The following is a 16,864-nucleotide window of genomic DNA, read 5'->3' on the forward strand; positions in this document are numbered from 1 at the left end:
TTGAAGACAGGGAGCCTGAGTGGCACAGTTGGTTAAGTGTTCGGCTCTTGGTTTCAGCTCAGGTTATCTCAGGGTCCTGGGATTGAGTCCCACATCAGCCTCCCTGCTTAAGATTCTCTCTCTTCCCCTCAGCCCCTTCTGCTAGTGCTGTCTCCAAAATAAATGTTTAAAAAAAAAAAATTTCAGGGTTTAATACCTGAACCAATTTAGATGTGCTTTCCAAAATGGTGGCCACCGTAGGACTTGGAAAGTGCTAGAACAAACAGGTGCTTTAAGTGTAAGATATACACTCATCACAATACCTAGTACAAAAAAAGTTAAAATGACACTATTCTTTTGAGATGACACTTTAGATATACTAGAATAAAAAAAAACTTTTTAATTCTTTTACCTTTTTCACTGTGGTTCCCTCATTTTCTCCAGACAGCACTGAGATCTAGTCTTTTGGTACACTTTCTCACCTTCAGCACCACCTTGCTATACGGTCCACAACTTAGCATCATGGTATCACACCTGGGCAACTGTATCCCACTTACGTAGTGACAGCCAGTCTGGGTATACACACACAGTACGTTTATCTTCTATGTTACAAAGCCCAGGACTGACTGACTACCACCGACAAGTGAACTTAATTAAACAAGGAGGCCGTTAGTACTTGATGGGGCAATTATGGGGGTAAAAAAAAGATGTTATGTTTAAACCATACTCTTTTCAGGACACTAGATAAAACGATCCAACAGACTAAGAAATCGTGAAGCCTCAAGTGTGCTAGTAAACTGAAGGAGAAACTAATGGTGAAGAATGTTGAAGAGAAAAATCACTGTGAAGTATCAGAAACAGTAATAAGCCAGACCCTTCGGATAGGATGGAGTTGGGTTAGAAGAGAGGACTTGTCCAGTCACTTAGCTGTTAATAAGGGCTAATATTCAAATACAGGTCATAATCAAGAGAAAATGCTATTACCAGCAAAATGAAGGTGAAAAGGGCACCTGGGTGGCTCGGTGGGTTAAAGCCTCTGCCTTTGGCTCAGGTCATGATCCCAGGATCCCAGGGTCCTGAAATCGAGCCCCACTCAGGCTCTCTGCTCAGCAGGGAGCCTGCTTCCCTTCCTCTCTCAGCCCCCAACTCTGCCTTTAAAAAAAAAGTGGAAAAGATTATCACTTCATTCTTTTCCAAAGTTTCCCTCACAAGGAAATCCTCTGCAACTTTGCTAAGAATACTAAATATACTAACAAAGTGTTCCTATTAGCCTCATTTTCAGTTACGACTCAAATCCTCACCTTTTACTGGATTTGGCTGCAATCACGCCAGCCTGCCAATGTAATGTTCTCAAGTCTTCTTAGAAAAAAATGAACCTACTGCATAAACTTTCGTACTCCCCTAGGAGCATGTCCTCCTCCTGGTTAACTACTACTGTTAACCTAGATGTAAAATGGACATGTTCACCCAGAGCAGCAAACCTTACAGGAATTTCCCATTCATTGTCCTTTTGAGTTTTTCATAAGGTCAAATTTTATTAGAGCAGCTCTCTCCCATACGTTTTAGGACAGAAATATTCTATTATCCATACTTTCCAATAACACAGCCACTAGCCTTAACACTTCAGAAGTGGCTAGCATGACTGAGAAACTGAATGTAATCAGTGGCTAGGTTACTGCAAAGTACAGGTAAAATATTTGATAGTACAGCTTTAGTTAACAACAAATTAAGTCCCACTTGAGAACCTTTGTTACTGTCCCTTCTATTTTAAGAATTCCTGACTTCTACCTACTCATCTATTCAAATTATTTTTGAGTTGTTGTCTCTTAAAATTCTGCTTTTCCTGTTCTCTACCGTATCATCCCTATTAAAAATCTATTTCATTATTTCCTAAATTTAAAAGACCACCCAAATTGATGGCAAAATAGAAAAAAAATACTTAAAAAAAAAAACATAATAAAGAAATGCAGCTAAACATCACAAATTTTGAAATTCAAGGAGGCATTCCATTTCTACCTCTTTGGCTGAGTTTCCTACCCTGAAGCTAGTAGTTTAAAGTCATCTAGGACAACACTATGCCAGAATTCCATAAACTTTAGGCATAACTTCTGAAATTTAAATGAAGACCCACATAACTGGGGATATTAAGATTCAGCTCTGGGGTGGAGACTTTGAGATTTAGCATTTCTCAGACTCCAGAATCCGTGAACCCTATTGCCATCACTCCATGGATCTAGATTTGGGATTAGCAAAGTTTTAAACAAGAAACACTTTATGCTTCTTTAAAATAAAGATTCATGGGATGCCTGGGTGGCTCAGTTGGTTAAGTGGCTGCCTTCGGCTCAGGTCATGATCCCGGAGTCCTGGGAGAATTGAGTCCCACATCGGGCTCCTTGCTCGGCAGGGAGCCTGCTTCTCCCTCTGTCTCTGCCTACCTCTCTGTCTGCCTGTGCTCGCTCTCTCCCTCTCCCTCTATCCCTGACAAATAAATAAAATCTTTAAAAAAAAAATAAAAATAAAAAAAATAAAGATTCATAATGTAATATATACATATATAATAAAGTGACACAAATTTAAAAAATAAAAAATTTATTAACAAATATAAACATATCAATTACTGTTCTTACAAATTTTGCTCTTACATAACTGGTATTATACAAAACATTTACAAGTATATGTACAAGACTCCCACCTGTATGAATCATCTGGTCCGTGTGGGTTTTCTCTTATCTAGAAGAAATCTAAAATGTTAATATTTAAATATAAAGGATTTATGTATTTCTGTGTCATTGTAATTCCAACAATTACCACTAAATGACTCCCAGAGATGGAATAATGCTAGAACACACACGTGCAATAAAGTGCATTTCAGCCAACCTTATACATTAGTTTTCTTTTTTTAGACAGGTAACCACAATCCATATGGACTTTTCTTCTTATCTATTTTGGGGGATCCTGAAGAGGTCTCTTCAGCAGTAGCTTTAGCAGATTTCTGAAGCATTGGCTTTGCTACAGAATTCTGTAATAGAAGAAATTCTTAAGTCAGCTATACAAACACATTGTATCCAAAAATACTTGTTCACAAAATACACTAAGCAATCCCATTAAAAACTAAAACTTGAGACACCAACCACAGAATGGAATGTGGTTGGACAGAATGGACCCCACATGATCCCAACTGTTAAGCCTACTTTAAATACTAGGAAAAAGGGGCGCCTGGGTGGCTCAGTGGGTTGAGCCGCTGCCTTCGGCTCAGGTCATGATCTCAGAGTCCTGGGATCAAGCCCCGCATCGGGCTCTCTGCTCAGCAGGGAGCTTGCTTCCTCCTTTCTCTCTGCCTGCCTCTCTGCCTGCTTGTCATCTCTCTCTGTCAAATAAATAAATAAAATCTTAAATACTAGGAAAAAAAAAACAAGGTCTATATGCAAAATAGATTGCAAAATAATGCACTGACAGAGTTTTCAGTTTTGTTTAAGCACTTAGAGGATTTTAAAATATTTGATTACAGGATTTTCTGAAATGTGGTTTTAAAATAGTTCAGCAAGTACAGAAGAAATATGTAAAAATAAATACTGGTATCAAAAATGTATCATATAATAGAATTGGCTTTTTCTATTATATATGGTACATTTTTGTACCATATATAATAGAAAAAGCCAATATACCAGTCACTTCTAAAAATGGTAAAAAAAAATTATGAAAGGTTTATTCTATCTAAAGTGGCTTAGTAGACCCGAATTAACACCACAAAAACAATGAGTATTCCAACAAAAATAAAAGCCCACATAATAGAATTATATCCCTTAAGTCCAATTTTTGAGTAGTCAATGCCCAGATATACTCACATTAGAGCTAAAAGCTATGCTTTTTTGCTGAGAAGTCTTTTCACTGGGATTTTTAGTTCCATCTTCTCCTAGTTTTCCCGACAGCTAAACAAGAGAAAAAATACTTTAAAAACAAAACTGATTCAATAATCAGCTTAAGGCACTCTTCCCTAACAGTATTATATTCCCCTGATGCAAATCCAGTTAACTCTGAAAGTAAAGTCATAGCAGAAAATACTTAGTTCCAAAGAACTAATAAGGCATTTGCCAGCTGGAAACCTAATCTGAAGAAGCAACTGGACTAAGACCTTGTTTATTACTAAATACTTAAGCAAACCCACATCTGGGTTTGAATGGTAGATTCATCTAGAGAACGACTTTCCGATCTTAACTGATTCTATCAAACTTCTAACTACCTTAAACCTTGAAGGCTATGAATTTTATACTTTCTACTTCATGTAATTAAGACCACACAGTGCAATTTACCAATGCACATCCTGCACATTTCTGGAGAATATAATAAACTTATCTGCAAGTGAAGCAGGCCTCTTCTTCTGTAATCTTTCAAAACATCTGGAATATATTGCATATATTATGGAAGGGACATCTGTATCACAGATGCCCCACATTACAAACGGTTTTTTAAAAAACTGTCTTTAGTGTCTTATTAAAATAGTACCTATCCCGACATCTAGCATGCACATGGATCTAACAACAAAAAACTAAACTTTCAGTGTGTGAACGTAAACTTCAAATTAGTTAAACCTCTGATGCTTTTGCCCATTTATCAATTACCAACAGATTTTCTTCATCAATGTCTGGAGACCACATTCATGATTTCTATAAGACAGAAATAAAGCAGATAAACTATACTGTATGTTAAATACAGAATTTGTGGGAACATAATGTTGCAAATGAAAGCTACAGATAAAATACTCTGTAAAGGCTATTTAGAAAAACTTAATAGCTACACAGAATTGCCAAATACCACCTACAACTATGAAACTGATTAGTATTGTGTCATGAAAATAAAGATCACTAATTTCCCATTTTCATGGGGGAGAGACCCTTTCTGGAGCTACTACTTTGATCTTAACAAATTATATTTAGGCTTTTCAAGAAGCACTCTAAGAAAAAACAAAAAAAGTGGCTAATTACATTTTCCTAAGAGCAGCTTTCTGAAGACTCTGGATAAACCTAGAATACTTACCTCAAACTTTGCATCACTGTTTGGTACAGCTGTTCCACAGTTCGTCTCTTTAGATGCAAGAACTTTTCTGAGACTAGCTGGCAAGTCAAAATTAGCGGTTCCTAAAGCTTTTGCTGCATTGGCTTTTGCTATTTCTAACAGTTCCATTCGATCTACAAAAACAAGACAATTATTACTCCTGTAAATCACTTCCCCAAAGAATGCCCATTTTTAGCTGAGAAAAGCAAGCAAGCATCCTTAAATATTCTCAACTGGTTTTCAATTTTCTTTACCAAAGGCCTGAATTTCCCAATTGTTTTCTTTCCCTTCAAATGTGTTTCCCTAAACCTATCAAGTTCTTTTGTAAGATTTTATATATGGCACAATCACCACAACTAATGAACCAATACAGATACATTCCTAAATCCACTTTAAGATTTCTAGAAGTCTTTTTTAGTATTTTATTTATTTGACAGAGAAAGACAACATAAGTAGGCAGAAAGGCAGGCAGAGAGAAGGGGGGCAGCAGGCTACCACCAAGAGGAGTGCCTGATGTGGAGCTGGATCCCAGGACCCTGAGATCATGACCTGAGCCCAAAGCAGAGGCTCAACCCAATGAGTCACGCAGACGCCCAGATTCCTACAGGTTTCCAGTCAAGTTATCTTTTTCTGTTCTGTGATCTTACCCACCATTAACAAATCACCTGTGTTAAAATACTGGAACTGCGGCACCTGGATGGCTCAGTTAAGCATCTGCCTTTTTCTGGTCATGATCCTGAGTCCCAGATCAAGGCTCCCACAGGGCTCCCTGTTCAGCGGGGCGTCTGCTGCTTCTGCCCCTCACCCGGCCCCCCCACCGCGTCCTCTACCAAGTAAGTAAAATATTAACCACTAACACGGTATTGACAAAAATGGTTTTGATATTCTTCTTCCCGCTCAACGGATAACAAAAGCTTAAGACAAACTGAGCCACTAGCAATACCTAGAAAAGCTGCACGGAGAAGGGCGGGCCAACCACTGGGAAAAAGAAGTTCCTCTACCTCAAGCTGTTTAATTCCACAATCGACTTCTAATCCCCAAGGAAAAGAACGTCCACTTTTAAAACGGGGTACCAAACAGCGCTTTTAACTGCTCTTAACCTCCTAATGAGTCCCTTGTTTGCTCCCAACGAAACTACTAAGATTACAAGCGCCAAAAGCAATGGAAATCCGCACTACAAGACTACTTTGGTCCCCCGGCGTAGTCTTGCTGTCGCCAGCCAGCCACGCACGAGGGTGCAGAAGAGAGCTTCGCACCAGGGGACTCACCTTTCTCACTTAAGCGAAAAGGGGTTGGGCTCCGCGACCGGGTCCGGGATCTGCCCCGGGACCCGCCCCTCCAACTTCCGCGTTCCTCAGGGTACAAGGTGCGGCCGAAGCCGTAGTATCGCCGCCCCCGCGGGAGCGCGTAGGCCCGTCGGTAATACGAGCGCCCCCGCGAGCGGGACCGGCTGCGGGAGCGGGGCCGCGACGGCGACCGACCGTATCTCCTGGACGCGCCGTAGCGCCTGTCGCGATACCGGCGGCCGCGGGAGCGTGACCGGCTGCGCGAGTAGGAGCGCGAGTAGCGCCTGTACTTTCTCTGGTGGCGCCTCCTGGACCAAGACCTGGACCTGCTCCTCCTCCAAGACCGGCTCCGACTCCGCGACGACGCCCGGCTCGAGCCGCTGGAGCGCGACCGAGAGCTCCCGGAAGACGAGCGGCTCCTGGATGCCGAGGACAGGCGGCTGGACCGGCCCGACCGAGACGTCGAGGGGGACTCCTTGTGCTGCGGCGAGCCCGGCCACAGGTCGTTCACGTACTGGGACATCTCGGCGCGAGACTGCAAGCTTCCCTGTCTCAGAGAATCCCTGCCCGGAAACTCGGCACCTGAAATCCACCGGGGGGGGGGACCGGAAGTGAGTCGCGCGGGAGGATCCCAAGCCAAGAAACTAAAACCCGTTCCGACTCCAGGCCGTGACGGCCACAAAGGCCAGCCTGCACGCCCTACCAGCGGCCCCTTTGTGCGTCACCCCCAACCCACGTACCTGGGACCGACCCCGCGTCACTGGAAAACTTACCACCACAGGCTGCCGAAGCCACACCAAAAGTGAAAGTAAAGGACCAACAGACGCCCTCCTTTCGAAGTTGAGGACGAAGGGAGACTTTTCGAAGCTACTCTTGAGAAAAGCAGATTAGCAACCCCCCTCTCCGACCTCCAGACGCGGACTGGGCGGGCGCCAGCAAACGCGTCGAAAATACCAGAAGCCGAGGCGCAGAGCATGCGCAGAAACGTTGGCACGGTGGGCGTGCCTCCCCTTTGCCCAATCACCGCCCTTTCTCCTCTCTTGGCGCGTCCCACCCCGTCCCGCCCCGTCCCGCCCGCCGTGCGCAAAGTCCTGGAAGCGTAGGCGGTCCTCGTCCTGGGGGAGGGGGTGGAGCGGGGCGCGGAGCTGCTGCATCCGGGTACCCGTGGGCTGTGTTTGTTGCTGAACCCGGCGGAGTGCGGATATTTCTTGCGGCCGCAGTCCTAGGCTGAGGACGCTCTCTCTGCTGGGTCAGTGCAGGCCGGGCCGTTGCCTCAACTACCCAAGAAGTTGCAGGCTCGGGCTGACCCTCCCTGGACTCTTCACGGCCACTTCTTCCGGACCGGTGCCAGGCTGCGGACGTCCCAGGATTTCCGTCAATGCAGTATCAACTTAGAAAAGGTCGCTTACGCCCATGTTTTGCCAAGTAGAGATTAAGAAAGTTGGAGACAATTCGAGACACAGCGGACCTATACCGGGGGTCAGAATGACGGCTGAAAATTCAGTTCCAAAGACTTTGTGCTTGCTTTTAGGGGATTAAACAATGGTGGTTGTTTTATTTCTGGGGATTTGTAAATTGGATACATTTCAAACATACTTAGGCTTAATAAAGCATAACAGTTGCCCTGAAATAATTTTTCGTTGAATGAATTAATCACATCTGCAAATAGAGTCATTGTTTGAGCTTTGCGAGTCAAGAGTGGCAGTTTTACTAAAGTTGCGTTCTTTCGAGGGAGCTATATAAATTTTTTCTCTTCCTCATCTTCAGCCCACATCCCCAAATAGGCAAAGAAATGGAGGGAATAAAAACCTTATCCCAGAATCTGCACCCACCCATGTAACCTGCATTGGTTACTGTCCACAATCATCCACATCTTTAGGGAAGTATCGTGATGGAAATCGTTCCTAGGGAAAGAAATGTTTCTTTAGAAACGTTTATCTAAGTGGTATCACAACAGAAGACACAATGCCCAACTGCCAGGAACTTTTCCTGAAACTTCTCATAAAGCTATATGAGTCACAGAAATATAAGAGCTTCAGATTTGACAAGTGTATGTGTTGGGAATATAGGATGATGGGAGTGTGGAGCTTTGGGTTATTAAAAAAGAGCGTGGTAGGAGTCTCTGACTGGTACAAAATACCAGTCAAATGAGTGCCTAAACTAAGGCGAGTAGAGGGGCGCCTGGGTGGCTCAGTGGGTTGGGCCGCTGCCTTAGGCTCAAGTCATGATCTCAGCGTCCTGGGATTGAGTCCCGCATCGGGCTCTCTGCTCGGCAGGGAGCCTGCTTCCCTCTCTCTCTCTCTCTGCCTGCCTCTCGGTCTACTTGTGATTTCTCTCTGTCAAATAAATAAATAAAATTTAAAAATAATAATAAGGTGAGTAGAAAAATCCTGGATGTTAACAGGAGGATATTTAAAACCATGGGATATGTTACCTTGCCCGTGTGCATGATACTGGTATATTCGTAATGAGGGAAGAGAAGGACAAATTGAGGACAAATCAGAAGCTGACACCCACCCCCAGCCAAGGGATATATGTGACATTCTCCGTCATTTCTAGTTGCCCTAAAGCCAAGGAGAGGAAAAACAAATAGTTGTAGGGTCACAATCCTGTAAGGCATAAGGCTTCCTCAGTTTACAAATGTATTAGGAATCTACAAGAATAAAGCATTTCTTTCAATAACCTAGCTTCCAGAAGGTAATGTAGATACAATTAAATGTCCTTAACGACCTGCTGCCCATTGACAGATACATGAAGCGGGCAGAGAGTAATGTTCCTCCCGGCAGCTCCTAACTATCTTAATGTTAATGGCTTGCTAGAGGGGAAAACAACCTTAACAATGGCAAGGCCTCAGGAATCCTGTAAAGTCTTCCTTTTTGTAACAAAGTCCTTTTGAAACTTCCCTTTTCCTTACCTCCCCCAACTGATAACGTTTTAAAGAATGTAAGTGAGGCTCAGTGGGGTGGAATCCGGAGCCCATGAAAGAATTCTTGAGATATCTTTGGTGCAAAATGGGGGTTTAGTAAAGCATGGGGACAGGACCCGTGGGCAGAAAGAGCTGCTGCCCTGGGGTGAGGGGTGGCAAGTTCTGAACGATGGGGTTGGGGGAAGTAAGGAAAAAGGGTGGTTGCTAAAGAAGACCTACAGGATACCGGATACCAGTGGCCTTGCCATTGTCAAGGTTGTTTTTCCCTTCTTAGCAAGATATTAAGATAGTTGGGAGGTTCCTAAAGAATGTCACATAAACCTCACCAGGAGTGGGGGTAGGGGAAGTTGCAGGGTGTCAGCTTTTGCTTTGTCTTCAGCCTGCCTTCATGTTCCCTCATCACAACCCCAGAGTATATAATCAGCTACCCCTCACAACCCTGGGGCAGCAGCTCTTTCTGCCCACAGGTCCTGACCCTGTGCTTTACTAAATCGCCATTTTGCACCAAAGATGACTCAAGAATTCTTTCTTGGTCATCAGTTCCGGACCCCACCCGACGGAATCTCACCTATATCCCAAAACCCAAACATTTGTATCTATAATATGTGTAAGTCTACCTGAGTTTAAGTCTGGAAGAAATGTTTCTTTTTTTCTAAGCAATAGAGTCTTCTCTGAGCATCTATCCCCTCACTTGATTCAAAATCCATTTTCAGTTACCATTAATGCACCTTGCAGAATTTGTAGGCTAATGCAGGCAGAAATGACATCTTTACAATAGCACATTTTCCCATCCAAGAATGTGATGCTTTTCTACACTTATTTAAAATTGTTTAGGGCCTTCACAGGGGTTAGGCAGGTTAATGGCACCCAAAGAAGTTCACACCCTATTTCCCAGAACCTGGGAATGTTACTTTACTGATGAAATTTTGGAAAATAAGTGAGGTTCGGTGGGGGTGAAGTCCGGAGTCAAGAGATCGAGAAAGAATTCTTGAGATGTCTTTGGTGCAAAATGGTGGTTTATTAAAGCATGGAAACAGGACCAGTGGGCAGAAAGAGCTGCTGCCCCGGGGTTGTGAGGGGTGGCTGATTTTATACTCAGGAGTTAGGGGTGGCAGTTGAGGACAAAGGGGGTGTCCAGAAGGACTGTCATATGCTAATGAAGACTCTCAGGATACTGGAGGCCTGGTTATTGTCAAGCCAAGGCTATTTTTCCCTTCTAATGAGGTACTAACATGAAGACAGTTGGGAGTTTCCTGGAGGAATGTTACATTCCTCCTATGACTCATGTCCTTTTCAGTGGAACTTCAAAAGAAATTCAATTTTATTTACATTTCCCTCTGCCTCAGCCTCCCTCAATTTTATGGAGGGGAGTGTGATATTAGGGCTTCAGGAACTGAGTTAGGGGTCTCTGGAAGTTATGCTATTTTTTTTTTTTTAAGATTTATTTATTTATTTATTTGACAGAGGGAGAGAGATCACAAGTACGCAGAGAGGCAGGCAGAGAGAGAGGAGGAAGCAGGCTCCCCGCCGAGCAGAGAGCCCCAATGTGGGGCTCGATCCCAGGACCCTGGGATCATGACCTGAGCCGAAGGCAGAGGCTCAACCCACTGAGCCACCCAGGCGCCCCTGGAAGTTATGCTATTGATAAGACAGCTTCTTCCTTGTAAATCACTAGCACATTTGTACACTGAGGGAGACTCCTGTCCTGCAGGACTGTGATCTCTGTCAGTTAACCATCTGTTCTTTAGGGTAGCCAGGAGTGCCTGAGGAATGTCACATGTGTCACATGGGGTGGGGGTGGAGTAGGGTGCCCGCTAAGGCTCTGTCCTCAGCTAGCCTTTTGCTCACTCATCACTTACAAAAGGAATTTTGCAGATGTGATTAAAATTAAGGATCTTGTGATGAGATTACCAGGAATTATGAGGGTGGGGGAGCTAGGTGCAGTCCATTCCCTGGAGAGATTCAAAACCTGAAAAGGCCTCTAGGAGCTAACATCTGCAGCTTGCTGATAGTCCCCAAGATAACAGAGATCTCAATCCTATAACCTCACAGAATTCAATACTGTCAATACCTGAATAAGCAAGGTGTTAGAGATTCCCCCCTAGTCTCCAAAAGGAACACAGCCCTGCTGACACCTTGACTGGAAACAATATGAAAGATTCTTTCACTTGATAGGTAAATTCAATCCATTTACATTTACTAGAGTAACTGCAATGTTGATCTTACCACTTTCATTAGTATCTTATTTCTTTTACTTAGCTTTTTTCACTTTTTCCCATTTTGTTTGGCCAGCATGATCAAGTCTCTCTTTTTTCCTCTCTCACTACCCATTTAGAGGTTCTGCAATGCTTCATCATGCCATTAGTAGTTTAATGGCTATCTTTTTATTTCTACTAAATATATAAGCCTGTTTTTCTTCTCCTCCTGTCTTCTTCCACAAATATTTACAGATTGTTTGTTGTATTAGATGCTGTTGGGAAAGTTAAGAAAAATGTAATGGCCCTTTCCCCTACCAAAATTTAAAAATTTCATTAATTTTAATGACAGCTACTTTTGTAACAAGTGAGGAAATCCAAAGATATACAAAGGAAAAGCTAAACACCCATTCCTTGGAAGTATGAAATCCTATAAAAGAGGTCCGCATTATTTTCCCCATAAATTAGAAGTAACCAATGTTAACAGTTTAGCAAGTGCTCTGTCATCTTTCTCCAAGCTCTTTCAAATATAATACAAACATGTGGGGTTTTATGATTTTTCATAAAAAATTGATTTAAAACTTGCTTTTATAGTCAATATTCTTTGAGATGAATCATATAGATCTAATTTATGTCTATATATCAGCTGTATAATATTCCATAGTAGAAATACCAGAAATTAATCTTTTATCCCTTATTGCTTATTCATGAACAGTCATATGGTATTCAGTTTTTCCACCACTAAAAACTATGCCTTGGAACCGGTGTTGGATTTTGAAAATGTTGACAGTTGTGGAGCTCCCATGAATGCTCCTAATCCATGGTTTCAAGGTCAACACAGCCATGTTCATGATACAAGCTGGAGAGCTGATTACAAGCTGATTACAAGGAGTTACCTCCAAGATATGTGACATGGCAGCCCAGGGATAAGCTCAGCTTTCTCAGACCAACAGACAGGATCAGAGGAGCTTTCAACCAAGAGCCTATCTAGAGTGAGCTACAAAGAGGAAAAACAGCTCTGAGTGATTCTGACATAGAAAACATATTTATTGATCTTATAATATCACAGACAAGTTGACATCAGACATCTCTATCGTTAGACCTGCTGTAGAATCATTAGCTACACTAACCAGTGCAACATTCAAGGCAAGTAACACAAAGATCAATAAACTCCAGTCTGATGTGACATTCCTGTGCTCCAGCATGTCCCAAGGAACTCCTGCCACTGGCTCAATCATCACCCCATGTGGGCTCATTCCTCCACTGCCTATGGTTATTAAGCCGAGCTATAACTAGACTGTTATTCTATTTTTTTTTTAAGATTTATTTATTTATTTGTCAGAAAGAGATAGAGAGACAACAAGCACAAGAGGGGGGAGCGGCAGGCAGAGGGAGAAGTAGGCTCCCTCCTAAGCAACAAACCCGATGTAGGTCTCGATCCCAGAATCCTGGGATCATGACCTGAGCTGAAGGCAGCTGCTTAACCAACTGAACCACCCAGGTGCCCCAGACTATTATTCCTCCTGCTCCTCCTGATAACCATTTCTCAGGTTGGTAGCTCTGGCATGGGAATATCAGGTTTACAGCACTATGTAAGAGGCACCCACTTGTTATATCAAGTGTAACACATGTTTTCTGCCATGAAGACTTACGCATGAGGATATTATCTTAACATCGCCATGGAAGCTGCTCCTCTGTTCCCACTGCAGCCACCACAGAGAGGTGTTAGGGATTCTGTACTGTCATTTAGCTTTGAAAAAGCCAGGAAAGCAAGTGAGCCTCGCATAGATCCAGATGTGTATCCACCAACGTCTTTCCCAATAACCCACAAAGGTGCAACTACTGGTGGTGGTATTATAGTATACAGACTGGTCCACACCTCTGCCTAACGAAGAATGTGACATTCGTGTCCATGCCTAATGGCCACCCAAATCGCTTGTTTGAAAATTACTCAACTCTCAAAGCAATAGACCGCTTCAGTGCACACCTTGTTCCCTAGGGTACAGCTACTCAATCAGACAAGCCATCTCAGCCACACTCACCTGAATGTCAAAAGAACCATCATTAACCATATGTGGATTATGTTACACAACCTTCACAGGGAATTTGACTTCAATAATGGCACAGTCATGGGAAGCAAAATAACTAGAGAATGTTGACTGGTCCAGAATGGAAGCTGGAGTACTGCACTAGGCTACAGTATTGACTTCCTTTTCAAGGGTCAGATGCCATGCAGTCTACTGCATGCCTGCTTCCTCAAGTCCCTTCACAGTCTTCACCTGACCATGCTTGATGTTTGCTGCCTTTGCTCAACAACCAAACAATCTCAGGGACTGTCTCAGGAGACTGGGCACTTGTCTGGCCCTGTGTAAAGATGAACTATTCTGTCTTCAACCTAACAAGAGATGACCTTTACTTCCAGGTACGATGCAGTGACACCATGATGTTTTACCAGCTGGACAGGATCTTATATAGTAATTTGCCTTCCAGAGGCAAAGGATGACATATCAACTAATCTGGCCAAAAAAACAAATGTGCCCTGAGTAGTCACCCCAACCGTTGCTCCCATTTTCAGCAACCATTTTGTCAAAGCACATGAATGGGTAAGTTTTTACTCAGAGACATCCATCAGGATCTTATAGCAAGCTCTCATGCTGGATCCATTGTATTATGCAATTGGATCTAAATCTGATTTCTCTGGAATGTTCCATGCATCTCATGTTCGGTGCACCCACTTGAGTAGTACTTTATGGCACATTAGATTATCTTCATTTACTTTCCTCCATCCATAAGACTAGCTTGGAGAGCTGACCTCTTGGGCAGCTTGGCTGGGCAGGACTTTAAAACTTGTAAGACTTGCAACTTTGCTAGGAACAAAAGTCACACGCCACTTTTTTTTTTTTTTTTTTTTTTTTAAGATTTATTTATTTATTTTAGAGAGCAGAGGAGTGGAGGGACAAAGGGAGAGGGAGAGAGAAAATTTCAAGCTGACTCCCTGCTGAGTGGGGAGCCTGATGTAGGGCTCTATCTCAAGACCCTGAGATCATGACCTGAGTCAAAATCAAGAGTCAAGAGTTGGATGCTTCACCAACTGAGCCACCCAGGTGCCCCAGTCAGATGCCATTTCTAGTACTGGTACTTTTACTGTTAAATCATGAAGTCTCAAAAGTGGAATTGCTGGCATTGAGAAAGGCATAGAATTGTTGGATCATTATGGTATACACCTGAAACTAGTATAACACTTGAATATATGGTAATTATACTTGAATAAGGAAAAAGAATGAATTTCTGGATTAAACGGTCTATATGATTGGGATGCCTGGATGGCTTAGTCAGTTAAGCGTCTGCCTTCAGCTCAGGTCATGATCCCAGGCTCCTGGGATCAAGTCCCACATCGGGTTCCTTGCCCAGGGAGGAGCTTGTTTCTCCCTCTGCCTGCCGCTCCCTCTGCTTGTACTCTCTCTCTCTCTCTGAGAAATAAATAAATAAAATCTTAAAAAAAAAAAAGAAAGGGGGCCTGTGTGTGATTGAATATATTGCCATATTATTTCCAAAGAGGTTGTAACAACAATATAGGAGAGAAAGCCTTTCTGATGTTACAGACCAGTTCATGTCCCCCATTATAGGTTATCTTATTTTCCTGTGCCTCATATTATGAGCATTTATCACAACTGTAATTAGTTTGAATTCATTTTGTATCATCTTCCTGCTAGAACAGAAATTACATAAGGACAGCCTTGTTTTTATTGAACCCCAGCATTCTAGACAGTGCACTGCATATAGTACACACTCAATGTTTATGAATATATAAATGAAAGAGAATCACAAATAAGTCTTGAAGGATAGGCAGAGGGAAAGAAAAAGAACATTCTAGAGAAGGACAAAGGTCTTAGCAAAATCTTGGAAATGGAAATGCCTATTATTTGGGGACAGAAAATAAGTGAGCTTGGCTAGAGCAAAGAGTGTATGGTGGAGAATCTGGGGAAGATGAAGCTGGAGATGCAGAATTAGGGTAGCTTATGATGAGCCATAAATGTGAATATCTTCTTCTCAAGCAGCAGGGTCCTAGTTTGTCAGAAATACTGAACTGCCCTTCCAAAGCTAACTAGATACACGAGATGGTAAACAGCTTTACTTAATGGGATTGGAAAGAAGAAGCTATTTGCAGGATTTGGGGGATAAAATTCAAAAGGCTCTCCTTGAACAGACACCTACTACAAAAATACATAATCTCACACCTTATCATGCACTGTATAATACAATAAAATACTGTCCTTAATGAACATATTTAGCTTCCTTTCTGACTTCCAGAATCCTCTGTCATGAGAATTTACTAAAGGAATTTTAAACTCTTTATTTTTACTTGACATTCTGTTGAAAAGAATGCTGCAGATTAATCCCGTAGATTAAAACTACAGGAAACAACAGGGCATAGATGACACTGAAAATAGTGGTTTCTATGGGGTACCGGGAAGGAAAAGCAGTAGGCTCAAGAAAACAGTAGGAAAACAGGAGTCAAGACAAGTTTAGACCAATTAGAATAGTCTTAAAATGGAAATACAATGTATCCAGCGCCTGGGTGGCTCAGTCAGTTAAGCATCTGAATCTTGATTTCAGCTCAGGTCATGATCTCGGGGGTCTTGAGATTAAGCCCTGCCTCTGGCTCTGTACGTATTGCAGAGTGTGCTTGAGAGTCTCTCTGCTCCTCCCCCTCAAAAAACTAAAGAAAATCTTGAAAAATTGAAATACAATGTACTTACCAGAACATTCGTCCTTTTAAAGTACACAATCCTACCATTTTTAGTGTATCTACAGTGTTGTGGATTCCAGATATTCACTAATTCCAGAACTTTTTCATCTCCCCAGAAAGAAACCCCTTACTTGTTGGCAATCATGTCTCATTCCCTCCCTACCCAGCTCCCTGCAGCCACAAATCTACTTTCTGTTTGTGTGGATTTGCCTATTATGGATATTTCATATAAAAGGATTAATATGATATGTGGTCTTTTGTGTCTGGCTTCTGTCACTTAGCATGTTTTCAGGGTTCATCCATGTTGTGACATATACCCAAATTTCATTCCTTTTTATGGCTGAATAATATTCCATTGTATGGATATACAGCATTTGTTTATCTGCTCATCCACTGATGGACATTAGGTTGTTTCTACTTTTTGGCTATTATGAATAATGCTGCTGCTAAGAGCACCCATGTACAGGTTTTTGTATGAACATATGTCTTCAGTTCTCATGGGTACATACATACCTAAGAGTGGAATTGCTGGGTCATTTGATAATGTTGTGTTTAACTTTTTGTACAATTGTCAGACTGTTTTATACAGTGGCTGTACCATTTTACATCCCCCATTTTACATGTACGAGGGTTCCCATTTCTATACATCCTTGCCAAAACCTTATTTTCTCTCTCT

General features: G+C 42.4%; 1 protein-coding gene across 3 annotated transcripts; it reads right to left on the reverse strand.

Annotated features, from left to right (window-relative positions):
- Window positions 1-2,551: 2,551 nt before the first annotated feature.
- On the reverse strand, window positions 2,552-7,251 carry RSRP1 (arginine and serine rich protein 1). 3 transcript variants are annotated; one of them, XM_059136821.1, is made up of 5 exons: window positions 7,091-7,251; window positions 6,300-6,899; window positions 5,014-5,165; window positions 3,825-3,908; window positions 2,552-2,998 (listed from the first exon to the last, which is right to left on the reverse strand). In XM_059136821.1, exons 2-5 carry the CDS (start codon window positions 6,838-6,840, stop codon window positions 2,879-2,881), a joined length of 897 nt encoding a protein of 298 aa, XP_058992804.1. In that variant the 5' UTR covers window positions 6,841-6,899; window positions 7,091-7,251; the 3' UTR covers window positions 2,552-2,878. The 3 variants fall into 3 exon arrangements, with proteins under 3 accessions (XP_058992804.1, XP_058992806.1, XP_058992805.1); XM_059136823.1 differs by lacking the exon at window positions 2,552-2,998 and adding an exon at window positions 4,599-4,643; XM_059136822.1 differs by lacking the exons at window positions 2,552-2,998; window positions 3,825-3,908 and adding an exon at window positions 3,988-4,643.
- Window positions 7,252-16,864: the final 9,613 nt, after the last annotated feature.

The sequence above is a fragment of the Mustela lutreola genome, chromosome 10 (assembly GCF_030435805.1).
Source record: "Mustela lutreola isolate mMusLut2 chromosome 10, mMusLut2.pri, whole genome shotgun sequence".
NCBI lineage: Eukaryota > Metazoa > Chordata > Mammalia > Carnivora > Mustelidae > Mustela > Mustela lutreola.

Coding starts and splice junctions, on each gene's coding strand:
- RSRP1 (XM_059136821.1), bottom strand. CDS start 6,840: ATGTCCCAGTACGTGAACGACCTGTGGCCGGGCTCGCCGCAGCACAAG. Junction 3,909..5,013: donor ACAGTGATGCAAAGTTTGAG/GTAAGTATTCTA, acceptor TCTCTTGTTTAG/CTGTCGGGAAAACTAGGAGA. Junction 2,999..3,824: donor GCATAGCTTTTAGCTCTAAT/GTGAGTATATCT, acceptor CTTCTATTACAG/AATTCTGTAGCAAAGCCAAT.